The sequence below is a fragment of the Notamacropus eugenii genome, chromosome 4 (assembly GCF_028372415.1).
Source record: "Notamacropus eugenii isolate mMacEug1 chromosome 4, mMacEug1.pri_v2, whole genome shotgun sequence".
Lineage (NCBI taxonomy): Eukaryota > Metazoa > Chordata > Mammalia > Diprotodontia > Macropodidae > Notamacropus > Notamacropus eugenii.
In genome coordinates this window covers 394,054,918-394,070,782 of record NC_092875.1, presented here as the reverse complement: position 1 = coordinate 394,070,782, position 15,865 = coordinate 394,054,918, and the positions used below count along the sequence as shown (strand labels likewise).

At 38.0% G+C, this 15,865-nt stretch overlaps 1 protein-coding gene across 2 annotated transcripts in view; it reads left to right on the top strand.

Moving 5' to 3' along the window:
* The window catches only part of PIGN (phosphatidylinositol glycan anchor biosynthesis class N), a 189,771-nt gene that overhangs the window by 106,524 nt on the left and 67,382 nt on the right, over nucleotides 1-15,865 (top strand). For both annotated transcript variants that reach the window (XM_072605511.1, XM_072605510.1), the window contains 4 exons: nucleotides 1,562-1,661; nucleotides 1,762-1,854; nucleotides 3,293-3,384; nucleotides 9,317-9,425. In XM_072605511.1, the coding sequence (XP_072461612.1) occupies nucleotides 1,562-1,661; nucleotides 1,762-1,854; nucleotides 3,293-3,384; nucleotides 9,317-9,425 (394 nt within the window). The remainder of the gene's footprint in view (nucleotides 1-1,561; nucleotides 1,662-1,761; nucleotides 1,855-3,292; nucleotides 3,385-9,316; nucleotides 9,426-15,865) is intronic.

Below are 15,865 nucleotides of genomic sequence, written 5' to 3'. Positions count from 1 at the left end.
ACAGTTGCCTCTCCTCTCTTAACTTTGTTTTCTTTGTCATTTTAGTCTGCACAATCTCCAAGGTCCCTCCTAATTCTATTTTTATCTGATTTTTTAAAAGTCTAGTTATGAATTCAGACTAGTGCATTGTATGTAGTCCTTCAATAACAACTTCTCCCTTTTATTTTTCAGTATCTAGATTAATAAAGTAGATCTCTTTTGTTAAGCCAGTAGAAAAAAGAGAAATCTCACAAGTAAAATCTATTGTCTAATCTTCTGTAAAGTTATGCTGATGATAGATTTTATAGAAAAAAACCCTCAAATTTAACCTTTAGTATAAGCATTTATACCTCAGAAATTGGCAAACAGTACAGATCAGAACTTAATTTATTGGTTCATTGATTTTCTAGACTTAAGAAAGTGAAGGAGAAAATGTTGATAATGCAGATGAAATTGCATTAAAAAAAAGTGTATCATGTGTGAATTTTTTTTCATAAAAGCAGCTATTAAACATTTACCATCACACTCCCCAATAAAAACTCTTCTAAATGGTTTGCAAAATGAGTTGCTTGTTATTCTCAAATAAGTATGCATTATAATGAGTACAGTCCCAATTTTCTCTGATGAATTGATGCTTGCTGCTCATTCTCACATTACACTCTAGCAGTTTGTCTTTGTTCACAGAGGGCCTTTTAAAAACTGGATGATGATGACTTTTTGTAATGATCATACTTAATAAATGCACAAAAGGGGGTCTCCAATTTTATTGGAAATATACTTTAGTTTAAATTCACGATATTTTTGCAAAATCTTTGTCTGGTTTATGGAAAACTATTTAGTTCAGTGTAAAAGTACTACTTCAGTTTAGCACTTGACTAGAGAATCAAAACCATTTTATCATCTTGGTACAGCTAGAGTTGTAAGATGATTTCACGGAACTTTGTCATTCGTTATTTTGTGCAGTGCGTGCGTATTCACTGTGTTTTATTTCACATCTTATCTGTATCCAAAAGCTACATAGCAATGTTGAAAGTGAAAATCAATTTTGTATTGCAGAACCATAAAGCATATTCTCCAAAAACAATCAAAGCTAATGGTTTGACAAAAAAGTTTTAGGTTAAACCATTTCATGAAAGATTCAATTAGAATTATTCCTAAAATTTGAACAATGAATAGTGAACTTAACCTGATTTCTGATTTTGAACGTAACATTTATTCTCTTCTATACTTCTGTCCCACTGAATGGTCCATGATTTCTTTGGGCACTCCAGCAGGTGTGCCCTTTACTGATGTAAACTGTAACTTCTCTGTACTTTAGCAAATGGTTGTAATACCAAAATGTTTCTAATACCAAAATGTTTCATAGCTACTGGGCAGATTTCTAGTGATGAACCACTTCAAATTCAATTGATCTGATTCTTGGACAATAGATTGTCAGATGACACAAGAAGCCTTTATTTCAGAGCTTATACTTATTGGTATAGTCTTTAAGAGCCTCAGTTTACCTCTTCTCACTTCCTTTTCAATGTATAACCTAATTTTTTTAAAGAACTTAAATATCTGACATAACCTTTTACAACAGATTTCAGGTTATTCAAGACCTGATCACATCGTTATTGACCTTTTCTGGAAAACATTCAGTTGTGTTTTTGCTAGTTTTCACCCTGGGGATCGAAATATTAGTAAGTAAATACCATATTGCTATGTTTTCCAATTTTCAAAGATACATTATGAATATCAAATGATCTGTTTGCCCATCTCTTTCGTAAAATGTCTTACTAGGTTCTCAGCTTTTTCTACCGCTACATGCTTACTGCTGGTCTTATTGCATTTGCGTGCTGGCCATTTTTCACACAACTCTGGATTCAAGCAAAGGTATAGTATAAACCTGTATTAATTTTGACATTTGGTAAATAAATAAGTATTTTGTCTTTCCACTTTCCTAAACTGAATGTGATGTCTGTTTTTCTGGAAAAAATGAATATTTTCTCCATATTAACTAAGAAACCTAATATTTATCAACCTAGTTTCTTTTTATTGATATTTATGGATTTTATAGTACCTATCACCAAAGGACTGAGGCAACATTCAGATATCTATTAATTCACCTAGTCTTTCATGTAAAAATGTACAAACTAGGTGATGACTGAAACAATTTGAAAATACATCTGACTTGTCATTCTTTGAATTACTTGTTTCAAATTCCTTTAACCATTAAATGGTTGAATGATATAACAACTGAGGAGTCTCCTAAAACAAGTAATGTAGTAAAATGGAAAATACACTATATTGGGAGTTAGGAAATTTAGATTCTGTTATTGATTGTTTGCTTAATCTTTAATATCTCGGTTTTTCCTCATCAGTACTTGTCCCAAACTACCTTGAAGAGATATTATGAGGATAAATGAAATTGTTATTAACCATTTTAATACTTATTGTGGATATGCAACAAATATGAAAAAGATACATTGTCAGTTTAAGAGGTTATAATTTTAAACATTAAGCCTGATTCCTCTGGCCATGTAGGACATGACAGGTTACCCCATGCTCATGACTTTCAGTTCCACTTGACTGTTTCTTGTGCTGGAGGCTATTTTTTGTCCTTCATTCTCAAATAGAACCATGATGTCAGGCAGACAATGCCATGACATGCAAGTGAATTGGATTTAAGTGAGGGAGGGCTGTGCAAAGGCATCAGCCTCACTTTCTCCTCTGGAGCCATCTGGGGCCAGTGGCAAGATATAGGTCAGGATGACTTGAAATGACCCTGGATGCAGTGGGAGACCTTGGCCTTTTTAAGCTAAGGTCTTTTCCAGGTCTCCGTTTGAGTGAGGCAATGCCCCTTGAGTAATTAAGGCTAGGTAAGAAATGAGGCAAAAATAACCTACTCAAAAAAAATAAATCTGGGAGGGGGGAAGATCCTCAGGGTTTCTGGTCAATACAGAAACAATAGCGATTGTGCTGGAGGCAGAATGAGAATAAAGATTCATTCTAATAACCCCATATGACCTGGTCCTTCCTGACCTTTTTAAGCTGTGTCTTACCCAGCTATTTTCAAGAAAGTCATCTTATATTTTCCTCCTAGCATACAAAATTTTTTATTTTTGTTAGACCAGTTATTTAAAAATAGATATATTCAAAATGATTTACATAAATAACAGCAAAGTTTGAAATTCTTCTTTTAACTTTTTTGTCCTAAAAATGTAGTTCTGCAGAATAACAAGGACATAAGTAATGCTGCTATTTAGTCCTTTCTACACTGTGCTTATCCAAAGACAACTAAAGAATTTGTTGTTTTTCTTCTTTGTTTCAGATAACATCGCTAGGTTGGACTCTCTTCTCTTTACTTCTCGCAGTTTTTCCTCTGTTGCCTGTTCTAGGACGTGAGCCAAATATCACTCTAGTGTAAGAGCAGTATTTCTTTTAAAATATAACTTTCTTCCTTTTTAAATATTCTGAGCTGAGATCTGAATTTGGGTCTTGCGTTAAAAATTACCTGGAATTGTAAATTATAGAATCACACAGAATCTTTAGAAATCATTGCTTACCAGTTTTGAATTTCAGAGGCTCCATTGGCGCTTTCTGCATTTCCACTGGCCCAACTGCTCTACTTGGTAAAGCAAAAAGCCACTTCTTGCTGAGATGATATGTACTAGATGTACTAAGTTGGGGCTGGTACAATTTACAATTGTGCCTATTACAATTTAGTCCATTCCTCTAATTTCAGGTTGTTTAAAATTTCTATTTTTTAAAATTTTTCCTTAAAGACTGCTATAGAATGAATCTCAGCAAACTCCTTTGACAGCCTTTCTACATTTTAATCACCTTCACTGTGAAGAAATACTTTCCAACCTTAATTTCTTATGCCATTATTAAATAGATTTCCCTTTTTTTCTAACATAAGTGACTTTGGAAAATGGGTTTCCCTGTCCAGGCAATGATATAGGAAGCTGTTTTAAAGTTTAATAACCTTATTTTAGAAGTGTTATTTAATAATCTTCTTCCTTCGGGGCAGGACTGGAGGGGAGCTGAATTCAGTAATCCTTATTTCCTTTTATATTTCCTTCTCCAACCATATAATCATTCTCATTACTCTTTTCTTTTTCTGAATGTTATATACAAATGATGAATTTGTACATGTATCTATCCCTGAGTGATTACTTGTCTTTTTCAGTTTAAGGAATCTTTGCAAAACAATTGTAAAAATGCAGTATATGACATTGATGTTGTTATATATATTCACAATTGTAGTAACCTTAACAGAAATGGGCAGATTTTTATTCCTATTGTATATGGATTAGGAGAAAGGAAATGTCTCACATTAGAAAATCTAGTAGTACAACAAAAGGTACAATTAAATTCTTGAATCTTTAAACAGTGGTATTTGATTTGTCAGACCATTAGCTAGTTATTGTCCCGGGTCTGTCTCTGGGACCTTCGAGTGAGAATCTCCCTTCGGTGGGCACCGCTTCGGACGTCTCCGGACCTACCCCGGGGGACACGGCGGCAGGCAATAATCAGGCAATGCGCAGGAGGTTCGTAGCTTTATTGCATGGAGGAGTCCCCCGAGCAGTTCAGGGCGTTGTCTTATATAGGGAGGTTCTTCCGGGCTGCCATCCTAACCCGCCCCGAGGGCGAGGCCTACCACCCGATTGGATCCAGCCCACCCGACCAATCCCGTGGGCTCACAACTCCTCTATGGGAGCCGTGTCTCCCTCGGATTGGTGGGCTGCCACTCCCGGGGAGGCCCCTATCCGCCCAGGCGCCTAGGACCGACCCCTGTCAACTTATAGCAAATGTCAAAATCAATATCAAATTAGTAGAAAGGATGAAGATGAGAAATTATCTCTGCATATACTTGTAACAGTGTCAGTTTGATCTATTCAAATAAAACATCATTTTAAAAAATGGAAATGAAGAAAAAGCAAAACCATTGTCTTTAATTATCACCCTTTCCTACAGAAATTTAAGTGATATAAAGCCCCAGAAACTACCCTCACCAACATACATTTAATCTCTTTGAAAGAAAAAATGTGGCAACCAAGGGCAAAACCAGTTTAGAATACAAACTTACTTGTAAAACACTACATTGGAGGATGGCAGAATTAGTAGTATTGCCTCATAAAACAGAAAGATCAATGAGGCAAAAGCAGCTTTGCAAAAGCTTGCCATGAGGGCTAACCAAGGCAAATGATCTCAAGAGTATTTGAGTAAGAGGAATAATAAAGCCCAGATTGCATTTTGGAAATTACATATTACTTTCAACATTACCAAGAAGACACAAAACCTCATACTTTTAGCTCTTATGTTCTTTCTGTGATGTTTTTTGTTTGCAAATATTGGAATACTACAGCGTCTGAGGAATCAAAATTGTGGGTGACAGGTTGTGGGGCAGTAGAGAGATTGGTGGGCACAAATATGTTGCAGTGTGTTTCTGAAGATAACCTGTGCCCAGGAAATGTCAAAAAGGAGATCATCCAAGAAATATAAGATTGGAAAAGGAGGTAGACAAGTCAAGTAGCATGAGGACAGCAGGTAACAGATTGACAGCTGAGTACTCCCCTAGAATACACAAGATGTCAAAAGACCTCAACAAAGGCCCATAGCATCCTCGGGAAATCTGCTGTGAGAGTCTATGGGAGAACATGGATTAGAGGCACATAGGATGAGAAGGGGTGGATTGAATGATGGTGAGAGCATTCATACAATGAGGTCAGAGAGCCATTTAAGTATTAAGATATCTAAACCATGTTACTTAGGGGTGTTAAAAACATTTCTTAAAATGTTAAAAAAAAATTGGTATTATCCATTAATTTTGAGAAATGTGAAAATTTGAGATAGAAATGAAGGAGCATATGAATTATCCGTCCATTTCTCTACCTTGTTCCATTTTCCAGTTATTAACAATTTTTATTTTCTCTCAGATCCATTTCTTACGTTTCGTTCTTACTGTCACATTTTTTGAATTCCTTCTGCTTTCCTCCTATCAGTTCCCTCTCCACCTACCAATCCTGCATAAGTAGTACAAAATACTTTTGCAGGATATAACATACTAAAGTGAGAAGGAATTCTATCTATAGGCTAAAGAAAGCTCTCCTTCCTGTTTACTGTAATATTGTCAGAAGTAGGAGATTTAAACAAAAATTATGACTAGCACATGAAAAAATCCATTTAGACAAAAAGACTATGATATTTATTTGAAACTTTATTGGCTCTCTAATGTGAGAGTCCAGAGTTCTTAGGTGATGTTCCTTTTTCTTTGTTTTCAAGTAGCTCTATGGGCCAGTTCTTCATTTTGAAGCATTAGGATGTTATCAGTTTTCACACACTTCTTCCAACCTTCTTAGTCACCACCGATTCTTTGTAAGGCCACAAAAGCAAATTAATGTCAAAAGTATTTAAGGTAGAGCAGCTTGGTGGTGCAGTGGACAGAGGACAGGCACTGGAATCAGTAGGACCTGAGTTTAAATGCTTCCTCACTTACTATCTGTGTGACCCTGGGCAAGTCACTTAACCCCAATTACCTCAAAAAAAAAAGTATTAAAGGCTCCAAATCAAAGAATCTAACATCTCCCATATTCATTTCAATAAACATTTGTTAAATGCCTACTTTGTGGTAGGCCCTGTAAAAAGCATTGGGATACAAAAAGAGGCAATAGATGGTCCCTGATCACAAGGAACTTACAATCTATTATTTCTGTACCAGGGAAGTCTAAATAATTTAGAATTCTTATCTCCAATAGGATTAGTTAACTACACATCACTCAGATTTTTTTTTAATTTCCCACAAATGCTGTTGAACTAATGACTTGAAAATTCCCAATTCCAGTTTTTCTTATGTCCTTTTTTCAGTTAATTTGTCTGTTGTGATTCCCCTTTTACCTGTACTAAGTTTTTCCATAGAGGTTCCTCTTCACATTTAATTCAACAAGCATTCAACAAGCTCTTTCTCTCTGTGGTACGCTATGGTGACCCTTGAAGTCAATACGGTAAACAAAGAAATTGTCCCAGTACCTAATATGACCATATTATTTTAAAAAGGAGAAGGATATGATAAGAACCTGAGAGGTACAAACAAATTGAGAAGGTAGAGATCACTTCTGGCTTAAGAATTAGAGTTGTCTTAGAAGGATAAGAGGAGACCAACAAGCATAACTGGGAGGATGGGGAGGAATTCCAGGCATCAGAAAGAGCTTAAGCAAAGGTAGAGGGGAAGGAAAATATGTAATCAAGGGAGAGCTAGAAATCCAGTTTTGTTGGAGTTATTATGTGAATGGGAATAATGAGACAAAACTGGAAAGATAAATTGAAGCCAAATTATCCTTGTGATCAGCCAGTCAGTCAGTCAATATAATTGACTGCATTTGCCAGACACTAAAGAATACAAAGAAAAGCAAAAATCATTCCCTTCTCTTTAGGAACTCCCAATCTAAAGGGGAAGACATGCAAATAATATATGTAGGAAATATTGGAAATAAATTTAAGCCAGAGTGGGAAGGGCTTCTTGCAGAAGATGGGATTTGAGTGGAGTTTTGAAGAAACCTGGAGGTAAAAATGAGGAGAGAGAGAATTCCAGGCATGAAAGACAGTCAATGAAAAAGAACAGTAAGAAAATGGGGTATCTAGTTCAAGAAACAACAAGGAGGCCAGTGTCACTGGATTGTGGAGTATGTTAGAGTGAGGGTGGGGGATGGAGAAATAAGTAAGAAGATTGGAAAGATAAGATGAGGAAAGAGGGGTAAATAGGTCTTTGAATGCCAAATAAAGGATTTTATGTTTAATCCTGGAAGTCATATCCCCTATTCTGGTGAGCCTTCCCAAACCACTTGTAGCAGCAAATACCCTGACGCATCCAGAATAGCCTGCTGTCATGGGTTCTTATATCTGCTTTACTAACAGGAAAGCAGCTTTTGAGGGGTCAACAATCTTCTTTAATCACATATACCAACAGAAAATACGAGCAGAGAAATAAAAACCAACAGACAGGACTTCTCTCTGACCATAAGCAATACAGACATCACAGATCAACAGACAGATCCAACTGTCTGACCATTACACACATACAGAGTTACCAGAGAGAAGCCCCAACATCTGGGTGTTCAAAGCCAGGACACTTCTTAACGGCTCCCCAGAGTCTCATGTGGCACATGAACCTTTTCCAAAAAGTAAGCCCCAAAACAAAACCTCACCTCAGAGTATATATACACTTTTCAGAGCCAGAGGGCATGACCCTTGTGATTAGCAATTAACAAAAGGTGTTGATCTTCTTACAAATCAAGCCTCCCTTAATGGGCTCCACCTGAGGCCTATTAATGGGCAGTAAAGATCTTTACATTACACCACTTATATTTACTAAATTACGTAAATAATGATTGCTTTTATGTATCATTTACTGTATACCAGCAGCTATACTAAGTGCTTTACAATTATAATCTCATTTAATCCTCACAACAACCCTGGGAGGTAGGTGCTATTACTATTCTCATTTTACAGAAGAGGAAACTGAGTCAGAAGTGACTTGCTCAGGGTCACAAAGCTAGTAAATGTCTGACAATGAGTGTGTATGTATATGTATTTATGTATCTGTGTGCTTGACATTATACTGTTGGAGAGACAGGTTTATAGGAGGATTGTTAATAAAGAAATCATTCTAAAAATAAATCTAACCAAAACCTAAGAAATTAAAATTTGTACTTTATCCGGGTCAATGTTTGTTCTTAAAGAAAATCTACCCCAAGAAAAAGAGATGTATAACAGATGGAAGGCTGGATTTGGGGTGGCCCAGAAAGTTGGATCTGGAGTCAGAGAAGTTGCTACCTGCCTTTTGAAAAAGTCATGTGACATCTTTGTCCCTCAGTTCCTTTTTAAGTGAGTTAGACCAGATGACTTCTGAGGTCTCTTCTAGCTCTAAATCTATGATCCCATGAGTCAGGAGGACTTGGATTCAAATCCCAGCTCTGATATTTACTACTCAGACAACCCTGGGCAAGTAGCTTAATCTCTGTTTGCCTCAGCTGTTGCCTTAGGATTTATCTACTAAGTCGTAGATGAATTTTAAATCATGAAAAAGTTACAGTGATATGGTGAATTTACCCTAATGAAATCACAGTTAATTATCTTATTTGTCTATCTGTTCACAATATGTTAATCATTAGACAATCATTAGACAGTATTTTAGACAATCATTAGCTCTTGATCATGGTATATAAGGAATGGTTCATTATCAGTATAAGGTTCAGAGAGCTTCATTACCTTGTACACAGATGGTGCTCTGAAAATATCTTATGAAAATTCATAAAAGGATTTTACAAAAGGAACTTTCTTTTACTTTTCACAGAACAGGAGCAGGTTTGCTCATTTTTTTGATCTCCTTGTCATCCTTTGCATATCTCTGGAAAAGTAAAAGTAAATACGTATGTGAAGATCTGCCAGTACATCTGTGTCAGGTAAGTTCTGAATCTTCATTGTGATGGACAATTATAGAATTTTTATATGTAAGAATTATTTAAGGAACATTTAAAATTAAATCGTGTTCCAAATGATATAATTCTATATTCTATACTGTTCAATTTCCCAGAGATCCCCAAGTGAGAAAGGGATCAAAGTCAGATAAAAATGCTGTGAGTATAAAGTTACCCAGTTGCTAACCTGTGAAAATGCTCTTAGTTTTGCAGTTGTGCTGATGCATGGTCTCCAACCATGCTAGTAAATACTGGGGAATTAATATTATGTCCTATACAAATTCACGATTCAGTTCAGCCAAACAAATGCTTCTTGAGTACTTACTATAGTATGTGAAAGAACTGGAAAGAAAGAGATGAGAAAACAGGGTAAATGCATTCCCATCCTTGAGAAATTTAAACTTATCTCCATGATAAATTTGCAGGAAGTTTTATTCTTTAATTAATGGATTTTCACTTTTCATTCTTATCCTTAACCACTTAAGCGAGGACTCCATTGTGGTCTCTGTTCTTTTTAATCTATTTTTCATTTGTTTTTGCAAAGTAATATGCTACAGGTTTGAGAGATGTGTAAAATGTTAGAAGGATATACTAGCATTTCCTGCATTTGAGCATTTATCTCACAATTTAAAAAGAAATATAAATGTAATAAAATTGACTTTATTCATTGAAAAGAACATTGACTCTGGAGTCAAAGGTCTTGAATTCAAACTCTGCCTCTGATGCTTATTACCTGTGTGAGCTTGGGCAGGTTATTTGACATCCCAAGGCTTCAATTCCCTTATCTATAAAAAGGATGGAGTTTTACTAGATAGTCTGTGAGGTCCTTTGTAGTTCTAGATCTTATCTTATCTTTCTTATTTCTATTGAACTGACTTTCTAAAGGAGTGGCTTGGAAAAAAAAAATCAATGTTATAACTTTCACTTGCTTACACAAGGTTTTATTTTTTTCCCCATGTCTGTATAGCAAACAATGAAGAATGGAAAATTATACAATAAATTTTTTTAACTCAGCCAACCTAAATAATTTTGAGATCCAGTTTTTTTCTTTTTAATTTACCATCCACTAGGATTAATAGACAAGTGAGAAACAGGGAAAGAGGGCTAAAAATGTCATTGTGAGGTGAAAGAAGCAGAAGGTCAGAATTCACAGTACTTGGGTTGAGGTTACCTGTTCAGTCTCTACCTGACTAGCTATCCCTTCTATTTTGTTGCTGATAAGTAAGTGACTGTCCAGGCCTCAGCTTGAGATCACCAGTGAAGGAAAACTCAGAGCCTCTCCAGATAGCCTGTGCCCTTGGAGGCTGCTTTGTAGGAATCTGCTTTTCTTTCATTTCTACCCATGACTTGTGGTTCTGTTCTCTGGGAACAAGAAGAGGAAGCATAACCCCTCTTCCACATGATGGCTCTATGAATATTTAATAAAGAGAGCTCTTCCTGTTTAGCACAGTGTGTGGCATATGTTGTTGTTCAGTTGTTGTTGTCATGTCTGACTCTTCATGACCCCATTCAGGATTTTCTTGGCAAAGATACTGGAGTGGCTTACCTTTTCTCTCTCTAGCTCATCTTATAGACGAGGAAACTGAGCTAAACAGGGTTAAGTGACTTTTCCAGGGTCATATAGCTAGTAAGTGTCTGAGGTCAGATTTGAACTTAGGTCTGGTAGTCTATCCACTGTACTACCTCACTGCCCATGTGGCACACAATACGTGCTATATAAATGTTCATTCCCTCCTTTCCTTCCTTCTCTTTATTCTCCTATTCAGTTCCTTCAGCTAATCCTTGTCTGGCAGGATTTCATGTCCCTTCTTCATTCCTGATACTGTATCTCTCAATGGAGCCTAAGATTGCAGTAGCTTTTTTGGCTTCCATATCACACTGTTGACTTACCTAGAGTCTAGTAAAACCTCCAGACTCTGTCATGCAAACTGTCATCTAACCATTTCTAGTCCATCATTTTCTTGTGCAGTTGATTCTTTGATACCAAATGCAGTACATCAGATTTATCACTATTAAATGTCACCTAATTAATTTCATAGGAAATAAAGCTGGAAGAGATATTATGAATCATCTAGTTCTGCCCTTTCATTTTGTAGTTGAGAAAACTGAGACCCAAAAAGTTTACATGTGTGACTTGACTATGGTAACAAAGCTGGGATTTAAACCCAGGTTCTTTGACCCAGTGCTCTTTCTGTAACATTATGCTGCCTTAAATATTTTTTGGATCCTTTCATCTAAAATGTTAGCTATGTTAGTGATCTGCAGATCTGATAAGCAAGCTATGTATAGTTTGATTCTTGCCATTGATAAAAATGTAAACAACGTAGGGACAAGCACAGATTGTAGAGGCCTTCACCTACAGAGGACAAGTCTTTCAGTCAGGCCATTCAAACAGTTTTGACTCTATCAAATTATTTTATCCCCTAATTCATACCATTCTGTCCACAAGAATAGCATGAAGGATTTTGTGATGTGACTTACTGAATTACAGGCATATTGTGCCTGTCTCATTCCCCTCTTCTTCTAATCTACCTACCCTGTTAAAAAGCATAGTACCTTAGCCAGGCATGACCTGTCCAGATGAAGCCATCCTGGATCTTAGCAATTATTGTCTCCCATCAATGATGCTCTTAAATCAGCTTGTTAATAATATACCCCTGAGGCAGAGCTAAGATGTCAGGAAAAATGAAAGCTGAACTTCCCCCTACAATTCATTCCAAACAGATCTAGAAAGCACACCTATCCATGTAACAATTGGGAAATCCAAGAAAAAAAATTACAGTGAGTCATTTTTCAGGCTTAGGTCAGCATAAAGAAGACAGAGAGCTCTGTGGACACTGGGGAAGGGGATGTCTAGCCAGGAATACCATATAAAGAATACCAATGCAAGGAGAGGCTGTATACCAGGAAAAGAAGAGGTCCCAAATCCAGCACAAAGGGGCAAACACTTGTGTGGGGCACAGGAACAGGTACCACCTGGCAGTTCCAGATCATGAATCCAGGGTGAAATGAAAAGAAGACCGGCACCTAGGGGTGGATATGAGTATCAATCTTGGGCCCTAGGTGAAGAAACAAGCTCAGAAGTAAACAGCATCTGGGTGGCTTAGACTCCAAGAGTGGACCATGTTCTTTAATCCAGCTTCCAGCCCAGACTGAAGCCATCAGTAGAATAACTAGGCTAGGAATCCGATAACAAAAGGAAACCTATAAAAGTATTGATTTGAACCAGAGGAGCTTTCCAGGCTGATAGTAGTTACATCCAGCAGTAGTTTACTGAAATTTCAGATGGGTAAGTACACAGCTATACTGCTCAGATCCAAATCCAGCTCAGGGGTTTATGAAGCAGGAGGCCAGAAATCAGACTTTGTCCTGCACTAGACCACTTTGGGAACACTGAAAGTTTACAGATCACTTTGGGAACACTGAAAGTTTACAGATCTCTAGTCTGAGTTGTGCCTGAGATCCTGGAATAGCTCAACACTCAGTATGCTAAAGAATTGGAAATTGAGGGGATGCCTTTCAATTGGGGAGTGGCAGAACAAAGTGTGGTTTATGATTTTAATGGAATACTATTGTGCTATAAGAAATAATAAGGAGGGGGCGGAGCCAAGATGGCAGAGTAGAAAGACGCACATACACATAGCTCCGAACCCACAACCCATAGAACATCTACAAAGAAGTAACTCACGGCGAATTCTGCACCCAGAGGCCACAGAACGTTGGAGCGAGGGAGATTTCTGTTCCGGAGAGACCTGCAAACCTCTCGCAAAAGGTCCTTCGCACCGCAGACTGGGCGCCGGGACTGGGAGCTGAGTATAGCCCTGCCGCGGCCGCGGCACCAAGAGGAAAAGATCTGAGCGGGCTTCAGGGATGGGATCTCCACTGGCCACGCGGGTCCCTCCACCCACAGGTGACAGGGGTCGGTGAGAGGGTCTCTTTGGCAGGTCGAGAGGGGAGTGGGGTGCCCCCATAACTCAGGCCCCCTCGGAAGGCAACAGTGGAGGCGGGAGCAGACTGGGGCTCCCCAAACAGGCAGGAGCCCGGATCCATTGTTGAAGGTCTCTGCATAAACCCCCTGAGGGAACTGAGCCCAAGAGGCGGCCCTGCCCCAACCTGAGCACCTGAACTTAATCTCACACTGAATAGCAGCCCTGCCCCCACCCAAAGCACTGAGGCTGGGAAGCAGCATTGGATTCTCAGACCCCAAGCGTGGGCTGGGAGGATCCGGAGGTGAGGTGGGTGTGAGGAGAATATTCAGAGCTCAAGTCACTGGCTGGGAAAATGCCCAGAAAAGGGAAAAAAACCAAGACTATTGAGGGGTACTTTTTTGGTGAACAGGTTTCTCCTCCCCTCCCTTCTGATGAGGAAGAGCAGTGCTCACCATCAGGGGAAGACATGGAAGTCAGTGCTTCTACATCCCAGCCCACTCAATGGGATCAGTTCTGGGAAAAGGTCTTAAAGAGCCCAAAAAATTTTCAAAATCATGTTAGAGAGGTGGAGGAAAAACTGGGAAGAGTAATAAAAGACTTGCAAGCAAAGTATGAACAACAAATCAGCACCCTGCTAAAGGAGACCCAAAAAAATGCGGAAGAAAATAACACCCTGAAAAATAGGTGAACTCAATTGGCAAAGGAGGTTCAAGAAGCCAAGGAGGAGAAGAATGCTTTTAAAAGCAGAATTAGCCAAATGGAAAAGGAGATTCAAAAGCTCACTGAAGAAAATAATTCTTTCAAAATTAGAATGGAACAGATGGAGGCTAATGACTTTATGAGAAACCAAGAAATCACAAAACAAAACCAAAAGAATGAAAAAATGGAAGATAATGTGAAATATCTCATTGGAAAAACAACTGACCTGGAGAATAGATCCAGGAGAGACAATTTAAAAATTATGGGCCTACCTGAAAGCCAGGATCAAAAAAAGAGCCTAGACATCATCTTTCATGAAGCTATCAAGGAAAACTGCCCTGAGATTCTAGAACCAGAGGGCAAAATAAGTATTCAAGGAATCCACAGATCACCGCCTGAAAGAGATCCAAAAAGAGAAACTCCTAGGAACATTGTGGCCAAATTCCAGAGTTCCCAGGTCAAGGAGAAAATATTGCAAGCATCTAGAAAGAAACAATTCAAGTATTGTGGAAATACAATCAGGATAACACAAGATCTAGCAGCTTCCACATTAAGGGATTGAAGGGTGTGGAATAGGATATCCCAGAAGTCAAAGGAACTAGGACTAAAACCAAGAATCACCTACCCAGCAAAACTGAATATAATACTTCAGGGGAAAAATTGGTCTTTCAATGAAATAGAGGACTTTCAAGCATTCTTGATGAAAAGACCAGAGCTGAAAAGAAAATTTGACTTTCAAACACAAGAATGAAGAGAAGCATGAAAAAGTAAATAGCAAAGAGAAGTCATAAGGGACTTTACAAAAGTTGAACTGTTTACATTCCTACATGGAAAGACAATATTTGTAACTCTTGAAACTATTCAGCATCTGGGTACAGGGTGGGATAACACACACACACATGCACACGCACACGCACACACACATAGAGACAGAGTGCACAGAGTGAACTGAAGAGGAGGGGATCATATCTTAAAAAAAACAAAATGAAATCAAGCAGTGAGAGAGAAATATATTGGGAGGAGAAAGGGAGAAATGGAATGGGGCAAATTATCGCTCATAAAAGAGACAAGCAAAAGACTTTTTAGTGAAGGGAAAAAGAGGGGAGGTGAGAGAAAAACATGAAGATTACTCTCATCACATTCCACTAAAGGAAGGAATAAAATACATAGTCATTTTGGTATGAAAACCTATCTTACAATACAGGAAAGTGGGGGATAAGGGGATAAGCAGGGTGGGGGGGATGATGGAAGGGAAAGCATGGGGAGGAGGGAGCAATTTGAGGTCAACACTCATGGGGAGATACAGGATCAAAAGAGAGAACAGAAGTAATGGGGGACAGGATAGGATGGAGGGAAATATAATTAGTTCTTACACAATGCTACTATTATGGAAGTCATTTGCAAAACTACACAGATCTGGCCTATATTGAATTGCTTGCCTTCCAAAGGGAAGGGGTGGGGAGGGAGGGAGGGCAAATTGGCAGACAGGGGCAATTAGAACGCTCGGTGTTTTGGGGTGGGGGGAGGGGACAAAAGGGGAGAAAATGTGGAACCCAAAATTTTGTGAAAATGAATGTTAAAAGTTAAATAAATTAATAAAAAAAAAAAAGAAATAATAAGGAAGCTGATTTCAGAAAAAAAACCTGGAAAGACTTACACAAACTGGGGCAAATTGAGGTGAGCAGAACCAGGAGAATATTGTACACAATAACAGAAATATTATACTATTATCAGCTATGAATGATTTAGCTCTTCTCAGGAATACAGTGATCTAAGACAGTTCCAAAGGACTCATGA